At 40.4% G+C, this 23,247-nt stretch overlaps 1 protein-coding gene across 3 annotated transcripts in view; it reads right to left on the bottom strand.

Annotated features, from left to right (window-relative positions):
• Positions 1-7,372: 7,372 nt before the first annotated feature.
• SCAF11 (SR-related CTD associated factor 11) overlaps positions 7,373-23,247 on the bottom strand; it is a 45,627-nt gene continuing 29,752 nt past the window's right edge. For 2 of the 3 annotated variants that reach the window (XM_084508292.1, XM_084508290.1), the window contains exons 8-15: positions 22,744-22,850; positions 21,734-21,823; positions 20,409-20,515; positions 13,807-16,365; positions 11,758-12,101; positions 8,978-9,196; positions 8,471-8,590; positions 7,373-8,118 (exon numbers count right to left, since the gene is read on the bottom strand). In XM_084508292.1, the coding sequence (XP_084364418.1) occupies positions 7,990-8,118; positions 8,471-8,590; positions 8,978-9,196; positions 11,758-12,101; positions 13,807-16,365; positions 20,409-20,515; positions 21,734-21,823; positions 22,744-22,850 (3,675 nt within the window). In that variant the 3' untranslated portion in view covers positions 7,373-7,989. The remainder of the gene's footprint in view (positions 8,119-8,470; positions 8,591-8,977; positions 9,197-11,757; positions 12,102-13,806; positions 16,366-20,408; positions 20,516-21,733; positions 21,824-22,743; positions 22,851-23,247) is intronic. The other variant, XM_084508291.1, reaches the window with a different exon arrangement.

Genomic DNA, 23,247 nt, shown 5'->3' with positions numbered 1-23,247 from the left:
TGGTGCAGCCCAGGCTGCAGTCGGCCTTCTGGGCTGCAGGCACGCGCTGCTGGCTCCTGTCGAGCTTCTCCACCAGAGCCCCCAAGCCCCTCCCTGCGGGGCTGCTCTCAGTGAGTTCTTCTCCCAGTTCATGTCCAGGATTGCCCTGGCCCAGGTGCAGCACCTTGCACTTGGCCTTGTTGAACCTCATCAGGTTCACGTGGGCCAACACCTCCAGCTTGCCCAGGTGCCTCTGGATGGCGTCCCTTCCTGCTGGTGCATCAACTGCACCGCCCAGCTTGGAGTCATCTGAGGGACACCACTCACCACCAGTCTTCACCTGGAGACCACTGACCACAACTGGGTAAGGCCACTGAGCCAACTCCTTATCCACCAGGTGGCCCACCCTTCAGATCCATGCCTCTCCTATTCAGAGATCAGGATGTCAGGTGGAACTGTGCCAAAGGGACAGACGGACAGATGGCATCCGTCACCGCTGCAGCCCTGGGTGCTGCGGTGCTCAGAGCCGCCCCCCGCAGCCCCTCCACTGCCCAGCGCTGCCTCCTGCCACCAGCCCCTGCGGGAACCGCCCCGGCTGCTGCTTGTTCCACCGTGACAGTCACTAACCGGGCGCCCTTGCCAAAACAATAATAATTAAAAAATAAATAAAAATCCAGGATTAACTTAGTTACCTTTGTAATGTAAGCATGCACATTGCTGGGTGATGTCTTTGGAAGTTCATTGAGGGGGTGAGTGACTAATAACGCATGGTTTGTATTACACATTAACACAAGAATACTACCATTATATATATACTTACATACATATATATATATACTATGTATGCTCCTATATATATACTATACTATATATATGTGTACACTGAACTATATATATACACACAATACTATAAATGCATACTATATGTATTTTATTATGTGTGTCTTCATTTTAAGTCACTTTGACTGAAAACTCTGCTCATTGCAACCAGTGGGACAAGTGCTGGGGGCTGCAGTGAGCGTCAGGTCAGGAACTTAAAGAGTTGCTGTTTCAGAGTAACTCCAAGCTTCTTCTTGACGAGCAGCATCGTCTTGGGGGAAAACAAACAAACAAACCAACCAAAAAACATCAACAACAAGAACAAAACCCCACCGTCAAAACTATGTTATACTATTTCCAGGTCAGATGTGGTTTTAAAGCAAAGTGATCTCGTGTGTGTACAGTTAACGCCCTTCTTATGAAGAGTTTATGAGTGTAGCAGGGGTGCCAGTGCTGCCTCTCGCCCAGGTGCACTTTATTCCTCAGTCACCACTCTGAGTTTTCTGGAGGTTGTGAATTTTCTCAGCATAGTGGCAGAATTTATTTGCTGCTGCATGGTCCACTCTGCTGGAAACTGTTGCAGCAGGAGAGCAAGCATCGCAATTGGTGATGTGTAAATCAGCTCCTTCCCCTGTTAAGTTATGGGCAGCTTTTCTGCTTGATGCAGCGCCTGGGGCCCCCCCGTACTGGTGCTGGGGCATGCCGCCAGCAGTGGCAATGAGCACCCACCTCCTGCTGCCTGGGTCAGAGCGTTTTGTTTCCCCCAGCTGTTTGCTTTGAGGTTTTGAAGGTGCTGAGGGTGGTGGGAGCAGAAAGGGTTTCAAGCTGTGGATCCTTTTCAAGTAGTGACGGACTGGAGGCTGAGTGCTGGAGACAATGATTATCGGCAGCTTGCTTGTGCTGTTTGTGGCAGGATCAGAGATCTGGGCTTAAATCACTGGCTTCAAAGCCATCCTCACGTGTGCGTGTTACCGTTTGGTTTCTCTCACACCATCCTTGCCATTTGTGCCTTGGCTTCTCCCAGTCTGTGATGAGACAGCCAGGGAGCAGGCTGGGCTGACACCTTTAAAAAAAGCAGGGAGAACTGATGGCCTTTTGCTGTCGACGGAAAGAAACACAGAATTAGTGCAGCAAAACTCTCCAAAAGGGAGCGATGCTCATGGCAAGGACTATCCACCTGGCAAGGGAGCCTTAGGGCAGGAAGAAGGCCGGGACTACCTGCTTTTCTCTTAGGAATTAGAGCTTAGTCTTGGCCAATTTGCCAATGGCTGACCACAACACACTGGAAACGTAATCCACCTGTTTCATGCCTGCATGCGGGGCCGGGCACCTTCATCCCCCTGCTCCAGCAAAGGAGCAGCTCCTCCCTGCTCCCTGTCAGCCAGCCACGCTCCTTGTGAGCTCCCCACACTGCAGGCTCCCTGCGTGGGGGTCCCGATGGAGCTTTGGGGGGAAGGGGCAGCAGAGTCACAGCTCCTGTCAGGGAGGCGCTGCCCCACGCCGGAGCTGCCCTCCTGGCCCCGAGCTGTGAAAGTCTGAAGAACTGGTGAGTAAACTCCAAGGGTTACTTTCTTCCCTCCCACTTGCTCGTCTCCTGAAGCATCTAGGAATCCCTGGCTATTTCTGATTTATGCGCCTCATAAAAACTAAAATTAGTGGTTGTAGGTTTAATTTCTGCAACATCTGAGGAGTAATTGTATGACAGCCTGCTGCCAAAAGGCCTCGGTTTTGGCTCCTGCAGCCATGTTTCTCTGTGTTGGGTTCCCCTCTGGTTTGGGTTGTTTGCTGTGTGCAATGGCATTGACTGTGTCACTGCCGTGCCCTGGGCTTGTGGCACGAACAACCTGTAAAAGCTCTGGCTGAAGTCTTACTGCTGGCTCATGAGGCTCTGGGAGGTGTAATTGAGCAATACTGGGGGATAAAGATTGTCACGTTCAGTGCTCCAGCTGGTGCCCTCTCCCAGACTCATCTCCTTTTTGTGCAATCAGTTATTTGGGCTTTTTTTTTTCCCCATGGGCTAGTGATTTGGTTTTTAATATTCATAGATGCTCCACTGATTATTTTGAAAGTTGCTGCTTCTAAGCACTCTCTAATTAGTGAAATTGGTTATTTAGTATTGTCCTTACCATTGTTTCCTTTTTAAATAAACTGTTTATGAATATTATAATACTTGATAATAATGAAAAATCTTTTACGGAGTGGTTTCATCTGCAGGATTCAGAAGGCGCAAGTCCATGGGGGGGGCACCTTTGGACTCAAACTACTCATTTTACTGATGGCACTGATGTGCCACGACGCCCAGGATGTGTCTCCTGTGCAAGATACAGACTTGTGAGTTATTTATTTTTAATTACTCTCAAGTGCAATGATCTCTTCATGGCAAAACTGAGTAAAGATTTCAATGGGATTGTACAAGCAGGATCCAGAAGGGCTTTGGCCACATAAACCAGACCAGAAGGGACCTGCCTCCTCAAACTTTCAGTCCCAATGTGCTGCTGCTGCACCTGCCTTTCACCCCCACCTCTGCCCCTCGCGTGCTGTGGGCCAGGCGCCCCCAGGACCAGTCCCTCCCTGGCGGTGCGGGGTTGCTCCGGTGCTCCTCGGGCTGAGGAGCCTCAGGCAAACCTGACGTGGGCCCAAGCGCTGCAGGAGCAGCATCACACAACCAGCGCAGGGGCCGGGTGCCCGTGAGCTCGTCTCCAGCTGCAGGCAACCAGCGGGGTGGCACGGGGAGCCACACGCTGGCTGAAGGGTGCTGAAAAGCTCTTCTGGCAGTAGATGAAGTGGCGGTTCCTGCTGTTAGCGTGCCTGAACAGCTCATGGCCCCTGGCGGGTAGGTGGGCATCAGGCTGACTTACAAACCAGGCAATTAATTTTTAATTAACTGCAGTCATAGAGTCATAGGCGTCCTTTCCAACCTGAATGATTCTAAGACCATGGAGTCCAAGCTTTAATGAATGCAGTCAGTTCCCTTACTTTCCTCTTCAAGACCATCTTTTCAGGTCTGTCTGTCTGTCCATCAGCCCCCATCACAGAGATCCTGACCTGCGTGAGGCACCTGTACACTCACCAGGAGTGACAGACCCCTTCCTGCAGCCAACGTGCCCATCGTCTCGCTCACCCAGCTTCACCACACCAACTCCCAGGCACTTCATGCCTCCAAGTACCGGTCCTGCTTCCGAAGAGTTCTTGGCCTCAATGGCTGGACACCTCTGAACCTCGCTCTCTGCAATTAACACCCTCACCAAGCCGCCTGTCTTGGCCTTCATTTCCACTCTTGCTCATCAAAGCGGTGTGTTCTTTTCCTAATCCCCCGCGCCCACTTCCAGCACACACAGAAGCAAGGCAGGGCCGTCCATTGCCACCACAGATATCATCAGAGAAGGGCTACGAAGCTGGTGAAGGGCCTGGAGCACAAGTCCTGTGAGGAGCGGCTGAGGGCACTGGGGTTGTTTAGTCTGGAGAAGAGAAGGCTCAGGGGAGGCCTTAGTGCTCTCTACAGGTACCTGAAGGGAAGCTGTGGGGAGCTGGAGGTCGGCCTCTTCTCACAGGTAACCAGTGATAGGACAAGAGGTGCCAGGGGAAGAGTGATAGGCCTCAAGTTGTGCCAGGGAATGTTTGGGTTGGAAATGAGGAGACATTTCTTGTCAGAAAGAGCAGTCAGGCATTGGGACAGGTTGCCCAGAGAGGTGGTGGAGTCACCGTCCCTGGGCGTGTTTTAAGGAAAGGTTGGACGTGGTGCTTAGTGACATGGTTGAGTGGGTGACATTGGTTGTGAGGGATGGTTGGACCAGATGAGCTTGGAGGGCTCTCCCAACCTTAATGAGTCTGTGATCACCCAGCCCTAACAGCCAGAATCTAACAAAGCTTCTCTGAACCTCACACAGCAGGCAGGCAGCCGCCTTCGACAGGAGGCTCTTGCACAAGCCCTGTGACAATGTCTGCATGTACCTGGGGAGGCACTTCGGGAAGTACAGCAGGCATAGTCCCAGAAAGTAAGGAGGTGCTTGGAATGAAGCTCCCACCCATCGCGTGCTAGGTTCCCCAGGGGCTGTTTGCACCAAGCCCTTTGTTCAGTGCTCCCACCAGCCAGCACGTGGGACAGGTTTGAGTCAGGGCCTTGCCTGGCAATAACCAGTGCCTGGAGTCACCACTGCGGCAGTTCAGTACACGAACATTTTGCCACATGCATTTATTTCTCTTCAGCTCGCAGCATCTTCAGGCAGACAAGGCAGGGTGAGGGCAGGGTAATTGAAAACAAAGAGTGGGGAAGAGGAGGGGGAGCCCAGACAACACAAACAAGATTAAGTATGCACAGGTATAGAAGTAATAGCAATTAATACTGCCTTCTGAATTAAACCACTTGAGCCAGAATCATTGAAGACCAAACACAGACAACTGCCAGCTTAGTGAAAAGAATTTATTAGAAAATGTTAAGCACTACACAAAACTAGTTCTTAGAGTATTTTTTTCAGTAGACAGCACTCCAGCCTTCTGCTACAAACACCGTATCATGGGCTTCGGACAGCCACTGTGCTCCTAAGACACATCTTTAGGATGAGACATTCAAGCAGCATGCACAGTGAGACAGTGGAAGGAGTGCAAGGAAAATCCTTATCATTTGCATAAGTTCACAGAAAGTATACAGTTTTGTCATTATTTACCTCGAGGCAATTTGGATTGAATGAATTACTGATACCCCAGGGGCAGCAGGTGCACTGTGCATTCCCATCGCTTGCCTTCAGTACTAGTGCATGTAGTACAAGGAGTTTCAATAAATAGAAATACAGCTCTCACACTATTTTAACAAAAACATGACTACAGGGTTAAAGTACGTGCCTTCTCGGGCAGTCACACCAACAGAGACCGTACTGCTCCTCAGGAAGAATAGGAGAGTCTATGTATTAAGGCAATGCATTTTGTCATTTTTGTTTTTTTAAATTCAGCATAGAAATTGTAGCGAACTGCATATTTTCTGGTAAGTTCTGAATAATTTCACTCTAAAAAATAAAGTCACTAATCACATTCTAATCTATCCCATATTCTTCATTAACGTTTTGAAATACAGAGGAGCATCACTACAGTCACTGCCCCAACAACACGGCAGCACGTGATGGCTGATCAGCCAGCCAGGAGCAGCTCTCGTTTGTGCACTCCATCATTCCTTCCCACCCAACTTCCACCTCTCCTCTACAAGAAAAACGAGACACGAACACGTATCTGGCTCCTGAAAGGAGCTTTATAGCAAGGCTCAACTGTATAGAGTAAAAAGATATATAAAAAGTCATTAAAAATCCAAAAATTCGGAGAAGTAAAATGTAATAAAAATAAGTACGCACGGCGTGATAAACCAGGATAGACATAGCAATTTGCTACATTTTTCAAAAAGTGCTAACCAATTTTAGCTTAAAATAGTTCAAGAGATCATACAAATTGCTACCACAGTGTAAAACTGAATATTTTGAAAAATCTAAAGCCTGTCTTGACTGTAGAAAATGTATTATAGCAGTCTCTAATTTACATAGCATTTTCATTTAGGCACACAAAAATAAATATAGACAGTCAGATGCTTCGTTAAGTCTGCAGAAAGTTACAGTTAAAACCAAGTGATCAACTGCTGTGACAAACATCACATTTGTACAGATCTCTCTCCGTATATAGCCATGTGTGTGTACATGGGTGTCTATCCCTTAGCTCATCCTCAGGCTTCTGCAGAAGCTGCTTAGGAGGTAAGACTGAGTTTTCTGTCTAGAAAAGTTAACTTGAGGAACTACTGGTTACTAGGAGAACAATTATCAAAAACCTCTATCAATACTTTGTGTCAGGATGTTTATTCATGCTTTTGGGCCAGGAGACCTTTGTCAGGCTGAGCCAACACTAAAGGTTGTTACCACGCAGCAGGACTGAAGGGGCAGCGCTGAAGTTTTCACTGTACCCTCAGAGAAAGGGAAAGTCTTCCTATCCCAGAGTAAATCCCAGAGAAAGGTTTCTTCCCTACTCTGAGCTGGAAGGATCCCAAGCTATTTTTCCCAAAAGGGGCTCGTATTTGTCTCCGTATTTCAGCAACCTCCCTGCTATGATCTCAGTAAAGCAGGTGCTACATTAGGGGTAAGCATTCCTCTAGCACTTCTGATAACCCTGGATCTGCTTTTAAAATGCTTGTGGTACCTCTACGAACCTCTCTGTAGAAAAGTGGTCAGGGAAACAAAAGCTGCTGCACTTGACTTCACATTGTGCATTTTCAGTGATAGCAGTTTGGCAATCCATGCTACGTCCCTAGCTAACAAGGGCAAGCATTACACAGCCAAGCCTGGCACAACTGTCAGCCTCTGATCAACTGGCAACCTGGAGACAAATCCCTGCTTTCTTGATCCTACGTGAAGTAACAAGAAACTGGTTCGTGCATCTGAACATCCAACACAGAGCAACTCCCTACACTGTTTCACTAGCTACGGGCAGGATTAGACAGGAACTGGGGTTGTCAGTGTGTAGCGATTGAGGGCTTTCAGCACATAAAAATTGATCAAGTTCATCCCCACTACCTCGAAACAAATTGAAAAACATCACAAACAAAACCAAGCAGCATAACTTTTATTTGGTGTTACAACAGATGGCACAGTGCCCATGATTTTGGGCACTGAATTTCACTGTTTATGATTTTTCTTTTAAAAATCTAAACAGCTCTTCTGTTCAGAGAACTCCATGTGCCTTTTTATATACACATTGTGACCCCTGCATTCAGCCTGTCCAGTTAACGCTAGAAGTATCTGTCAAGGCAATACATTATTTTATCTTTGCTATAATTAGGGAGAAATCAAAAGAAAAAAATTAATCTGACTGATTACATGTACTGTACATACCTGTTCCAAAACCAATGTACTTAGACAGAAGTTTCTAATTTAATGCACTGTTATTCAAGTCAAAATGCTGTACACCTAAGTATCCACACAATCGTACATTCCTAATGATTCTTCTTTACACCTTTTACTTTTTTAGACATCTGTTTTTAAAAAGGAATAAAGAAGTTGCCCTGTAGATCTATATTTCTTTAAACAAAACATTATATACTACATTGAAAAATAATTTTATCAAAAGCAGATATAAATCACTGTCATGTACAGATTTCAGTTAACGGTTTATGTTGAAATTGCACTTTGCAGATAGAATAAAATTAAAAACTGAAAATGTGTTCTATTTCCTGTCACAGGAGACTGCCTCTTCTGGATTTTTCTTCCGAGAATGTTTGTATTTGTCTACATACGCTTTCACTAGATTGGCCACTTTCGCAGAATTAACTTCTCCGCTCTTGCTATGACAAACCTACAACAGTTTTAAAGAAAAACATGTTTGAAATCCATTTGTTGATTTGCTGTTGCTTCATATTTATTTTCCCAATACCCCAGGTTTCTACATCTCAGAGTAACTCTGGAAATCGTCAAAACTTCCCAAGTACTTCCTAATTCCCATTCAACTCTTTCCATCAATAAATTACATATCCACAAGAGCTTCTTCAGCTTGTGGGAGAAGACAGACAAAGGTATTTTTGCTTTTCCTGTTCCCCCCCACCCCCCCACAGCAACCACCAGTAGTTCCCACGTGGTCAGAAAACCCACCCCAAGCCTGCCTCAACTGAAACATACGCATTTCAGATTTTGTTAACAGATCAACTTACTTTATCCACAGCTTTCCGCACAATTTCTTTATATTCTTCCTTCGTGATGTCTTTATTTTGGTAGAAAGGCTTAATAGCTAGCTTGACCTCCTGTGCTGCTTTTTCTTGAATTAACAATTTCTGATGAAAAACAAAACTGGAGTATTATTTTTTAACGCCTGCGTAAATAATCTCATAGTCAATCACAAATTAAAACTTAACAGATAAAAATTACTATAAAAGACTAGAAAACTATGTTCCCTTACTCATATTCCAGCACTTGTGAGAGCTGCCTATGTTTTATTAAGAACGTAATGTTGTCCCACAGCAATTACAGTAATATCCATAACAGTACTGCTTTAAAAACGACTACTCTAAAAAGAGTCAATTCCCAGTTTGTTGTAGCCTGGAGCTGTGACAAAAGTATCACAGAGATGACAGGATTAAAAGATACACAGAGAAGAGGTACTATCAGTCATTTTTAGTATCTCAAAATGTATGTGAGTATATGGACAACTTTGAACTTGCCTGGTCCTTCTTCGAGCTATCTGCGGTGGCTTCCACTGTCACACTTGCTTTGTTTTCTCCCGGTTTTACAGCTGGATTAGAGCTTTTGACGTGACTTGATGACGTTGCATTACCAGAACTTGGTCCCTGAACTGTTCCCACGTTTCCCAGGACTGCTGTTGGCGCAGGCAAGGCTGGAGCACTCATGTTATTACTCACATGAGCAGCATTTTGCATACCCTGTTTTAAAAAGTTATCAGGAGTTAAAATACATTGGCCTTCAGTATGACAACATATCTTTCTGCATGTTTCAGCAGCTATTGAAAAAGTACCAAATGCTACACGCTTTGGCTCATCAACTCATTTCCATGCCGTTCATTATTGTGGAAGATACGCAAGTGATACCAGATCTACTCAAAGGGAAAAAAAAAGCATGAGAAATAAGGCATCCGCTGTGTTTTCACTGTGGTTGCTAGAATCTGGCTCTGATGGAGATCCCAGTGATATGGCATCCTGCAGGCAGATGTGGAAGGTGTTAGCACATGGGTGAAGGAACCTGATGACTGCAGAACCTTTTTGTCACAGGAGAGAATAGGAGGCCCATAGCTGTAAATCGGATTAACGTCAAAAAATAAAAAAGTCACCACCTAAACATACATACAAAAAAAAAAAAAACAAACCCTTAACACATGCCTGCATTCATGTCTTATAGTTACACTGCTTTGAAAACATTCATTGTCATGTTTGTCACTGGCTTTAACTTCCATGTGAATTTCAAACATGTAAATACCTACAGCCTAACACAAGGGAGGTGCAATGCTGGCTGAAGCACCAGGGTCTGTTCTTAAGGAAAAGCCATTTACTACACATTTCCAAACATCACCAAAGGGTACCATGAACACTGTTCAGTTTCTCAATTTCTTCAGAAATTGAGAAATGAAGTAGATCTTGGCAACTCAAATGGAGACTGTTTTTAGCAAAAGCCAGGAATGTTTCTGGCAGGCTACCCTAAATGCTTCTTCCCCGTCCCACCCCAAGTAATCAGCATTACTTTTTTCAAGTCTGCGTGTATCTAGATGAAAAATAATGATTTGATTGAAATCCTGGGAAAAGAGGCAGATAATCAAACTGCTATAATCAGTACACTAAACCTTGCCAGTTCTCCATCTTCGTCTTCCTTTGAACAAGGCAGGAAAGCTTGGAGCCCTGAAGTATTTGTTAATCTGTAATTGTGCTACCACCACGGACTTACTCAATGCAAGCTCAAAGGAAAAGCAGCAGGAACTCCCCACGAACATTCAGGTTCACGGACACCACTCCACAAAAGATAACAGCAACAGATATACCAGGGGCTTTCTTAACACATACCTGTATTTTGGAGCAGTACACAATTGCTATACAATCGTACCTATTGCTGCACTAGATGGTAAATTTTGCAGAGGTTCACAGCCTGCACTCTGCCTTCCTACATTTTAGAAATAAAACATACTGGATTTCCAACTGTGAAAATATTTTAATTACAGACAGCAGGCACAAATGAAATCAACAAAGAATCTACAACCATTTTAATTCAAATAGTACCTTACTGTTTTACTTTCACTATTAAAGTATTTCCCATGGTACTTAGGTTTTTGTTTGTTTTTCCTATGTGGGTATGAACGGTCAACAGCAGTTGAGAGTGAAAAAAGTATGTTAGCCATTTATCAATTCATTTCAATTATTTTTTTTCAGAGGCATTGCATAAAAACAAAGGTTTAGAACTTGTTATTCTAGAACTTTTTTTTTTTTTTTTTTTTTTTTAAATTTGGAAGGAAGGGGAAAGCATTTCAGGTTACATCAGGAGGCCTACAACAGCAGAAAAGCACAAACCTCAGTCAAGCCCTTAAGAACCCTTTGTACATCACAGACATGGTATTACATCTTGCATGGCCGTGCATTCTCTTGGAAGTTGTTCATTTTCCTTCCCCTGATATATAAACTCCTAATACAAACAGCTGGGTACAGGAGGAGCTCACATACACAACGACTGTTTTAAGCTATCTTGGAAGGCACAAAGAGTTGGTCTGGTCTGCCCCAAGCACAGCTGAGTTTTTGAAACTGGAGAAATGAAGCAAGAGTTAGGTCTCAAACAAAGCATACAAAACCAGGAGAACTGGGCAAGAAGCAGCAAGGAAAAGGTACCAGAGAAAACTTGGAACTTATTAACAAAAAGGCTCAAAAGATTAAACAGAGAATGTGGCAGTGGGGGTGGTAGTGGTGGAGCTGCTGAGACAGTGACAGCTGGAGAATGGAAGTGCGGAACAAACCGATGCCATGCAGGACTTGATGATAATTTTACTCTGCTCAAACAACATCCCAACGGATGAGAACTGCAACAAAGAGGCTGAGGTCATTTCCTACACACTGCTGGAAGAGGATTCAAGAATTGTCTCCAGCAAAACCCTGATTTTGAAGGGGAAAACTTGAAATTACCTTTTTCTCCTTAGTTCTGGAAACAGGGCAAGGGACAGTACTGAATAAATTTTTCAGTGTTCCATTACCAGCTGGAACATCTCATTACCACAAAACCAAACAAAATCAGTTGTGGTGTTATGTATTATTTAAAAGCTACAGCCCCCAAAAACTTCTCATGTCCTTGTGTATACTTCCACTTAAAATTTGATGTGGGGTGGAAGAGAACAGGCAAGAGAGAAAGAAACTGCAAGTATAAATTTATCAAGTATATAGAACTAAATTTAAGAAACCCTTAACTCATGTGTTGCCTCATTGCTGCTCTTGCCAAGGCTTCTGATAAAGCATACCTGCAATTGTTTTCCATCTTGCTGTGAAGCAATGTAGTTGACTTGTTGAGATGGTGGGGGTGGAGGTGGAGGCGGAGGTAATCCCTGAGACAAATTTGTGGGAGCAGCTACCTGAACGAGAGGCACTCCAGCGTGGAGATGCATGGGCATCGGAGGGTGGATGTTGAAAGGACTGCGTTGCATGTTCATCATGGGAGGATGGACACCCACGGGGTACGGAAACATATTCATGGGTTGGTGCTGTGCGTTCACCTGCGGCATTACGTTCATCTGCTGCTGCATCATATTTACTGGTAACTGAGAGCCATCACTTTGCTGGTTGCCTTGGTCTTTGAGGTTTGGATCTGTCCAAAGAAAAACCAGACCGTATGTAAAACAAAATATGTATTTTATTAAGCAAAAAGTGGAACCACTTGTCTAAACTCTTCACAAAGTATAGAGTATCAAAGAGATTTCTCTATATGAATATTTTAAAGATACTGCACCACATCACTCATCACACAGCACTCAGCACCAGACAAATACTAGTTTGAGTTTAAAAAGGTCAGCTTACTGTGGAAGCCTGCATTTTGAATTTTCATTTTCTCTACTTGTTCCCACAGGACACCTAATAAATTGTTCCATCACAATGAAACAGGATTTCTCCCGAAGAACAGCAACACAACTTAACTTACCCAGCTTCTGCAATTTCAGAAGTTTAGTCTTATGTTATCACATAGACTGCTTTCTGCTCCTCTTTGCCCAGGTTATACACACTCACTGTAGCCATTTCTGGTATCTACAGAAATACTCTGCTGTGTGTTTTCACTGAATAATAAATCATTCTCAACAAACTTTAAAAACATTCATATTCAGAAAGAGTTGTTCAAAAACTTTGCAATGGTACAACAGATATAGCCTGGAAGTAAAAATAACCTCATGGGATGGCACTTCTTTTAAAAACATGGTTTTACTATCTCACTCCACCTTCAACAGAAGCTAAAATGTAAGATGTAGGTATAAACGGCGAGAAATCCAAAAAGTCAAGAAACTGGTTCTGAGAAATGGTTGATAGGTTATGGTTCAGATGCATTTCCCTTCCCTCAGAATCCGTCCCTGGAGAGCCCTCTCACCTAATTCAAATGGACTTAAAAACTTATTCTGTGCCCCAAGTCACTGCTTTTTTGTTTGTTTTCTTTTTATTATTATTATTCCCCCCCACACACCTAGCCTGCTTGCTCCAGTTTTGAGAGAACACTGTATTGCTCTCATCTGAATTTCAGGTTCCAAAAGTTAGAATGACTGTTACCAAACTATAGAATATGTTACAAGATGCACAGTACTTGCAATTAAAGGTTTGATAAATTTTCCTGCAGCAAATTGAAGGTTGACAAAGCTTCCTTAAAACTACGAAGCCTTTGATGCAGTTACCTTTGAAAAGCAGAATACATAGAATGAAAGACAAAGCAAGGTGACAATGGGAAAGGACAAGTGTTGTTGCTTTCAGAACTGGATTTTATGATTTTTAAATACAATTCACACGTGCCATTTACTTCAGAGCATTAACGATCTGTGGATGTCTTCTTAGCTATTTAGAACCTGTCTCAACTACAGTCAACTGATTTTCTACCAAAAAGTTTATTTCTATTAGGGAGCTACCTTTTAGTTGTAAAATACTCAAAAATAATAAAAAACAACAACAACTAGACTGACATTTGGAATTTAGAGGAATTTTAATGCTAAAGTAGTTTTTTAATGCTAACATACTTTTGCATTAGTAAACTCCTCTTTTTAAAAAAAAAAAAAATAAAGAGGGAAAAGCTTATTTAGAAGCAAGAAGTACAAATCTATGTTGCAGATCTGCACAGTCAATTGCAAGTCTCGTTGAAAAAAATCTCCTTTTTTTAAAAGGTGGGCAGATGCTATATGTACCATACACACATATTGCAAAGTGATCACAAATTCACCCCGGTTTATTTTGAAGAACTACACAACTATGAAGACAACATGAATAGGATTTTACTTATCTACTGAATCTGCAACCAACCTTTCTTTTAAATCTATGAGTACCTTGTTCAGGTGTCTCCTCTTCTTGTCTCATTCCCCATCCAGACTGTGGGCTTGGAGAATTTCGTCCTCTTCTTGAATAATAATTCTGCACATCAGCAGGTAAAGTCTTTCTCACAGCCCAGCTGGAGGCAGATGTCCACCCAGATCTATCAGCAGGTGTATCAAAAGAATAATCCTGCTCATTCTTATGTTTGTATGGCTGATGTTCTGAGAACCTTGTAGATTCATTCCCAGAACCATTTGAGTTCCCTGAGAGAGGTTTTCTATTTTGCCAGTGATTTTCACTCTGGTCTCCATACATGAAACCGCCTCTGCCACGTCCACCTCTGCCACGGTGACCTCTCCCTCGATTTGGAATCCAACCTGAACCAAAGTTTTTATTCCAACCGTGTCCTGAATTATCATGTCTGCTATCTTCCCAATGTGGTTTCTCTCTCTCTCTGTTCCTGCCCTCAGGTACAGAATTTATCCTTTCCATTACCCAGTCTGGACAATCATTCCTCCGCTTGTCTGAAGAACATTGTTCATCACTGTTTTTTTCTGTATTGTCCTTCTCTTTAAGATTTTCGGTCTGTTTCTCTTGATCACTTCTTCTGTATCGATCATTTCCTCTGGGACTCCTCCAGCTGTCATTTGCCCATCTCTCTTTCCATCGAGGTGAATGACCATCCCTCTCATTTCTAGAGGACGAAAACCCTTTATTTCTTGTCCTAGATCGTGATCTCGACCTAGATCGTGACCGGGACCTAGACCATCTCCTGTTTCTTCTCTCTCTATCACGATCTCTTCTTTGACCATCTCTATCACTGCTTCGAGATCTAGATTTTTGCCTTGGAGATGAATCCCTAGTTCTTGACCGAGAAGATGATCTCCTGCTTTCCCTGACATTCTCCCTCTTTGGAGATCGAGATGGCGCTTTTTTCTCATCTTTGAGTGCCTCTCTTTTTGGAGACCTAGATAAAGATCTCCTTCCCTCCCTAACAGTTTCCTTCTTTGGTGATCGGGAGCTCCTGTCTATGGTTCCCTCCCTTTTAGGAGACGGTGATTGAGATTTCCTGCCTTCTCTTCTAGAAGGAGACCAAGTTGTTGATGGAGAGTGAAATCTAGACCTTCTTGTTCGAGTCTTTTTGTCTTTTTTGAGTTCTGACTGACACTCTTTTTCTTGAGGAACAGTTTCATCTTTTTCATCAGAAGGCCCTGAAACTGATGTACAGTTTGCTGCATCACACCCTACGGAGTTCATTTCTCCCTGCTCTGTCGTTTCAGCCGGTGGCAACTGTTCAATGTGAGGCTCGTTCTGGTCACTGCAAAATGAGTCGCAATCCATTGGTATCATTTCATTGTTATCTTCTCCAAAATGTTTATGTTCAGCATTTACCTGAGACGACTCCGAAGTTCTACTCTCTTCACCTTCTGGTAAGGTCTTCTCATTCAAGGATTGTTCTGATGTACTGTCTGTAGGAGTATTGCTTATTAATGTATCTGGTTCTTTGTCCTGAACAGTTTTAAAGCTTTGAATATTTGTACTTGCACAGTCTTCTACTGTTTTTTCTTCTGCCCCAGAATCATCTATTTCTGCAGCTTCTGTATGTTCTGTTTTTTCTTCTGCCCCAGAATCATCTATTTCTGAGGCTTCTGTATGTTCTTGCAATTTACTTCTGGGGCTCTCTAATGGCTGATCTTGTTCCAAAGGTTTAGGATACTCCAGCAATTCATTTTCTGGACTATCTATTGACTGTTGTACTTTTGTCAAAGTATCTATGTTCTCCGGTAATTCATTTTGAGGACTGCACAATATCTGATCTGATTTTTCAGATGTTGCATGGTCACATACCTCATCTGTGGAACTAGCTCTTATTTCCATTTGTTCAATAGTGTTTTCACAGGTATCCTGATTCTTAAGATCTACATTTTTTTCAGTAAGATCTTTTACTTCAAATTCCTGACTTTCTCCCCCTGAAGTTAGTACTGGAGGTTCTTGGACTGAAAAACTTGTATCTGCATCGCCTGAAGTGTCTTCATCTTTGCCATGTTCTCCTGTAGTTTCCTCAGTTTCCATATGTTCATTACAGCTTTCCAATCCATTGGCAGATTCTGTTTCTGCATCATTTTTCTGTGGAACGCTTGCACTACTGCTTTCATTATCTGACTGCTGGTCTTTATCTACTGTTTGAACTGCTTCAGACTCAGCAGTGTCGTCATCATCTACTGAATCACTGGATGACTTTTCAGAACGCGCAGAACTTCTCAGTTTCTTTTTAGCCAGAGGTGTTTGTTGTTTAACTATTCTTTTAGACTTTCGTTTTGGAAGAGCTTTCTCTGATTCTAAAGAAGATTTATTCAGAGGCTGGTTGTTGCCATCAGGGGCACTGCATCCAGAACTGCTTGACCGAGGTGAACTCCGAGACTGACCCAGAGTCTCGTTTTTAGTGTTCCGTGCAGACCTTCTTCTAGGAGTAGTATTAACTGCTTTCCTTCTAGCTCCCCTAGTGCCAGATGAACCTGAAGCTTGTTTTTTCTCTTCTCCTTCTTGGGTACATGCAACAGCATATCCTTTGCCTAAAGATAAAGCAAAATACATTAAAGTTTAATAATGACCATTTACATAAACAGAGTTAAGAACATAATTTTATGTTCTCCCCTTAAACAGATACTCTCATATAATGCAATGTAAGAGTCAGTATGAAATGCCGCCAGAGCTTAAGTAGCTAAATACCAGGTGTCCCCCCCAAACCCCAGTGCAGACTGACTCTCTTTAAAGAACAGAATCAAGCTAACAAAGTGACATGTTAGACATCCGAAGGCACATTCAGAGGCATACATACATGAACAGCATCTGCAATCACAATTAAACTACTATTGATATAACAGTATTGATATTCAAAGGCAGTCAGCATTTAAACCATTAGAAAAGCAACAAATTAAACACATGACATTGCTAGAATATACAAATTCCTGTCGTAACATTCAGGCCCTGTTGGCAGTCAAGTGTCAATACTACACAAGTGAAGCTCGATACTCCAGTAAGATTTTCAAATGGCCATCATCAGTGAAGGTTTGCATGTTGATCAGAAGTGTCAGTGTCAATATGATTCTCTACACAGTCTGAAATCAGATTTTGTAAACTCAGTCGCAGATTTTAAGAAAGGCTGTGCACACTCCATGGCAAAATGGACAAACTCTGCTACATGGCAGAGTCTTAATTTAAGATTAAATCATAATAGAAAAAATATACTTAAATTTAATACTAATCTTGGAACTATACTAATTTGAGATGTCCATTAATTTGTTTTATACTTGGTGTAGACTTCAGAAAGCATCAAGAATTTGCTGTTTAAATTCTCTCTTGATAGCTTCGCTTTTATACACAAATAGTAGAAACTTACTTTTACTTAAGAGTAATTGCAAAATCTATAGGAACTAATTTATCACATAACAAACTCACTCCAAATTTTGTTTTACGTATTCTTAAATAGTTTATATAAAAAGATAGGAGTAAGACAAAACAGCACAAAATCCTCTTTCTACAGCTTACTACTTTGTTAGCAGAATCAAAAACATAAATCTGTCTATTAAATATAAACGCAATTTGATCATTTTAAGAGAATTAACTCCACAAGCACCTCACTAGCCTTTAAAAGGCTAGAAAAGAGCACAGTACTGTAATAATCTCTTCTTTGTCCTGTGTCTACACAGCAATTCAGATTCCCCACAATAATTCGCCTGAGTATGAAAAACATATCTAATTTGGAGTTTTGGATGACTACTACTCAGATTAACACTTAAGATAATAAAAAACACTATTGATTGTATAGAAGGTATCTTGTATTTAAAAGCAAATGAGTAATAGAGAACTCCTAAAGTAGTTTTAGATGACTGTCACTATTTAAAGCATCTACTATGACGGCCTCCCCAGTAATTACACTAGGAAGTGACTACACTATGGTTAATCAGCAGTTACTCATCCACATGTGGCAGTCTCAAACTATGTCTTCAATCCTATTATGATCACTATGAAAACAAATCAGATATTAAATATTTGTAATGTCACTTAACATCTGTGATAATTTTCTTCAAGGGGGAAGAAATCAACTTGCAAGAATAAAAAAAAAAATCAAAACAGAAGTGAAACATGGAAATCCTGACAGAGCTAAAAGGCGAATTATTATTGTGGCAGTTTCAAAGGCTACTTGCAAAATACAAGCAGCTTTTTAGCATAGTTTGCTACTTGTAAAATTTTAAAGAAACAACGTTCACAAACTTTGCACTTGGACAAACTGTTTCAGCTCAACAAATCTTTATTTTAAAGTACTTTAATCATGCACAAGAACTGTATAATGTCAGCTTAAGTCATAACAGAATTTGTAGATTCAGTAATGTATTTTTAGGTCAAATTACTAAACAAGGTATTTACGTGCTAAGAGCATGTAAAAAACTGCAGCATCTACAAAGAAGATTTAGGTCATAGCTTTATGACCAGTGGTACTTGTATGCCTCTTTGGACAACTTTGCAAGCAACTACCAACTACCACTCTGATGCTAAACTGCCTATTTTAGATATAACTAAGAGATGAGGGGAGTATAAACAAGCTACAATTTTTCATGCCCGATTTACTAAGAGTCGCAAGGTTATTTTCTCATTTTTTTCCTATTATCTATTTTCTTCATTTCTCTCCTGTTTTTCACCTTTGCAGAAAGTCTGTGTTACCTGTTTCCTCCATCTTCTGCCTTTTTTTTTACATCTCATATATTTCCTGTAAAAGGAGAGCTTGCTCCCTTCTTCTTAATGTATTTCCCATGCATCTCTTAACAGTGTTCAGGTTATGTTTCTCCTTGCTTTTGTCCCTAGCATTTGTTGTGCACCTTTATCGTCTCCTAAGCTGCTATAAAAAAACTGAATGGGGAAGGAACACTCACTCACAGAATGTGACCAAATCCTGAAAGGACATCTTCACATCCAATATCCACTAGTTTCACTAGGGAATTTGAAGACTCTGCCTCTTATTCCTGTATACTCCTTATTGGTAGGAAGTCTTCAAGTCAAATCTGAATATGACTTAAAATCTGAATATGACTTAAAATTTTAGTGTGCACATATTTTAGTGTCTTTTTCACTTTGTCCACAGTATAAGTGATATACTTATATACATCAAACATGTGAACTCTGGTTCAGATGTGGCAAAAACATTTGGAAATATACAAAATATCTTAAGAATTTATTTGCTTTGTCTTTTTAGCATGGTAATTTTACATTTAAAAAAATCACACCTTTGTAAGATAAGCATTCCATTTTGTCTTTTAAGTATTTAAGTTCAAACCAAGAAAAATGAAGAATTAATTTCAGTTCAAATCTAAAATATTTTTCTTTTCTTTCCCTGGAAAGATTCAGATTCAAAATCTCCTCCTCCTTTCAAAAGACAATGTAAGGGATTTATTTTCATGTTCTGCATTAGGAGTTGACAACATTATCACTATTTGCACATCAATTACAGAAATTATCAATGGCAATTAATTATATGTTCTAAGTAGTCTAATGTTGCAAACTAATTAGGAGTTAATTTAAATACTCTTCATCTAGCAAGATTTTTCTTTTCTTCCGGTACATACTAACAAAGAAGCCTGACTGTATAAGTGAGAATGGGAAAGGAAAAATCAAGTTGGAGGAGCTAGCATATACGCTTATGACTACTAAAACCAGAAACAGTTAAGCATCAGTAAATTGCACTGCCAAAACTCAGAGGCCTAAGGAAGTAACCTATCAATTTTTCGCTGGCAAATGGGGAAGTGAAACAAGTACCTTTAACAAGAATGCATAATATTAATTAATAAAGTATCTTTTCCATCATCCTTCTACTTCTTTCCCACAATTCACTTCCTCAATTCAAGTAGGCCAAAAGAGACCCAAATCTCTCCTGCCTCTTTGCCTACTAGTAAAATGAAAGTAGTATAATTCCAAATTCAAAGAAGGCATTATCTCTGGCCTTAAAAACAGCATCCCTTTGTTTCCATTTCTTTGAATTTGTGCAGCCAGTGGGAAGAGAATCTACATTCTTGATGAGTACGGAGAGACAGGCAGTTAAAGCAACTGGAGAAAGCTAATTCTTTCTATATCTTGTCTTCTACTACATTCCTGCCAGATCCTGGCATCCTTCACGTTTTTGCCCTATAAAGCTTTCAGGTATACTGAAACAGATGCATATACTGCAACTTCCTGACTGTTCTTCTCCATCAGGAAATAGTTTGTTACACAGTATACCACAATGTATGTATGTATACTACTTCGTATACCACTAAAATATGTCAAGCAACTCAAAAGTATCAAAATGTAATTTAGACTTAATAGGAAGAGTTGCAACATGAAAGAAAATTTTGAATTTAGGAAGAGAACTAAGTTAAATAAAATACTTGTTCTTGGAGTGGCTGGTTCATGTTTTATATTCTGATTTCAGAAATAGGTCAGCTGGTTTTCAAATACCAAACTGCATCAAAATATATTTTTTCCCCTTTTAACTATAACTACATGCTTTGACTTCTGAGAATCATGTTGTAATACTACTCCACATTAGCTATAAATAAAACTTACAAAAAAAAAAAATGTTTACCAAAGTTTTCCAAAGGCCTAATATTTGCTGGAAGAATTGTCCCTGCCACTGTAGTAGAAGTAATAAGAAAGGTCTCAGCTTCAGCTCCGTAAGACATTAAAGGAATTCTGGAAAATAAAATCATTAACATTAGTTGTTTTAGTTGTTTGTAGGAAGTTTTAGAAACAATGCACAAAACCATTACACAAGCATGACACTTCCTGCTCCATTACAGTTGAAGAGACAGTCAAAGCCAATAGAGAACAAAAGTCTCCTTCTTTCAAGCTTACATTAAGGCCTAATCTACTTAAACAGTTTGAAGAAAGTATGCTATGTCGAAGGAACATATATTTGGCTTTCTTCAAAGTCAAACTGAACTGTAACAAGCAGCCTACTCCAAATCAGTACGCTATACCTACTGGAAATAAAATCCTGAACACTGATCTAGCACTTCAGTGGAAGAACTGCCTTTTCTGCAGAAAGAATGAGAAACAGTCTACAGGTCACATTAGTCACTTTTTTTTTTCTTTTTAAGCACACTAAATATGTGTTGATTCAGACTCCCACACCAGAAGAACAAACCTGGTGGAAAAAAGAATTTTTAAATTACCACTAAATTGGAATGGAACTTCCCGTAAAGAAAAACATCTGTAAAAAACAAACCCACTCGTTATTTAAATCCTACATGCCATTTTAAATTTTAATTAAAAATCTCCTTTACTTACTCTATTTTCTTTAGTCTGCTTTATGCCAGAGGTATGTAATGAAATTAATATCACTGACTGAAACATTTTTTTTTTACATCTGTTTTTATGCTTTTGTCTTATATTCACGAAAACACACTCAGAATACTTTTTAACACTCATCTGCTCTCTGACAAAAAAAATAATTTTATGTTCTGTTTTATTTGATAAAATTCCTCTTACAGAAGAGTGTCAAAACCAACCCATGAAGGAAGTGTGGGTAAAAGGGAATTAGAATCAATCTTCAAGTAATGCAAATATAGTCTGATTCTAATGATAGAAATAATTTAAAAAACACATTTACAGTACCTTCTAAGTAAAAGAAAATACATTTAAGCTCTCATTTCTGTGAAAAAGTGTCAAAGATGCATAAGTAGATGGAGTTGCTATGCTCATCATAAGTATCAAAAAAGCACAATATACAGAAACTATTTACATAAAAATAGCATGCAGCAAATACAAAAGATTAGCAACTTACATACAAACATAGTTTAGTTTTACGATCAAATGATATTCTACCTGAAAAGCAATTTGAATTTAATCAAATTCCAAACTTGAAGTAATACATTATAATCCATTGCACTATGAATACAAAACTTGTACCTTTCAACTCTAGCAAGCGCAGATGAACATGACAATTCCAGTTCTTGTCTCTTCTGCCTGATCACTGCATTGACTTCTGTGAATTCTGTACTAAAATACAAATTTCATGCCATTTAGAATAACCTTGTCTGATTTTGTATTTCAATAACTTCTTCTATCAGTTACTAATTTTTACATCTTACAACTTTCAACAGTTACCATGAAAGTATACAGGTATATGGTTTAGAGGGAAAAGTAAATATAAGAGAAGTCCCAAATAAACTTCTAGGCAGAGTGAATGCAAAACAGCAGATGAAATGTGTCTTCTGGGGGGGGGGGGGGGGGTGTTAAAAGATGAAAAAACTTTGTATCCCTGACAAATTAATACTGTCGTGTGCATGGCAAAAAGGATTTTTTATTTATAGACTGTTGAAAACACACAGATTATTTTTTTCTGAGTCTGTATTATCCAAATTAAGTTATTCCAGACCATTCTTTGTCTGTTCTTTTTCTTCTACCTTCTCAATCATAAATATTTGCCATGCTCCATCTTAGGTATTAGGTTCATTAGCAAAATTACTTCATGTACATTTAAAGTGCTCCTTTTGGAGTCATGGAACAACAGGAACACTTGCTTCTGCTACAGAACAGGAGGTTTACTGTTAACAATTTTACTAACTGCTGTTGTAATACCAGGACTAGCACTTTCCTATTCAAGGCCTCAATTTTGCAAGGACTTTAAATATCAGCTAAATTCCTATTAAATCGATGAGATTAAAAGCACATGCTTAAGTATTTGAACCTGAACACACAACAGATATTGATACAGATATTGAAGAGATATTGAGATGTTGATTTAACTGTACCAATTTTCAAGTGTTTATCTTTTAAATTCTGGTTTACCATGACAAAAAAAGCAGTTGAACTTCAAAATATTTCAAGGCAGTAATACGCAGATAGAAGCAGAAGGAACTATAGTATCTACAATACAGTAACTCATCACTTCATATTGCATGCTGGTATAAACTAACCAGTCATTCCTACAGCTAAGAAAGGATTCTTCATTGCTACCACCGGCCGGAAGTGTACTATAGAAATTAGTCCTGAAGCACTCGTTCCAGCAGGTCTTTCTTCTGGGCTACAATTAGAAACATCCAAAATGAAATAATTAGCATTTAGCACATAAAGATGCATTGAAATTTAATGTCAGCTAGGCTTTAGCTCACAGAACGTTGGCACCATAGTAGCCCCATAGTTTTATACTGAGATTTGCCATTACATCAAATAAGTTTGCTCTATTCAGTCTAAATTTTCAACACCTGCTCTTTGTAGATAAACATTTTTTTTAATAGTCTTTCAAAAGCAAAAATCTGTAATGCTTCATAAAGAAATTACACATAAATAAGCCCAATCTTCACTATTTCAGAATTCCCATTTCTGCTACCTAATGAACCACAGTAAGTACAATGCTAGCACATTCAGACAGACCCCTTCAGAGCAATTCATTGCATGTTTGGTTTCAAACTAACAAGAAA

This window comes from Aythya ferina, assembly GCF_964211825.1.
Source record: "Aythya ferina genome assembly, chromosome: 1".
Classification (NCBI taxonomy): Eukaryota; Metazoa; Chordata; class Aves; order Anseriformes; family Anatidae; genus Aythya; species Aythya ferina.
Note: the sequence above shows the minus strand (reverse complement) of the source record. Positions and strands in the feature narration are given on the sequence as shown.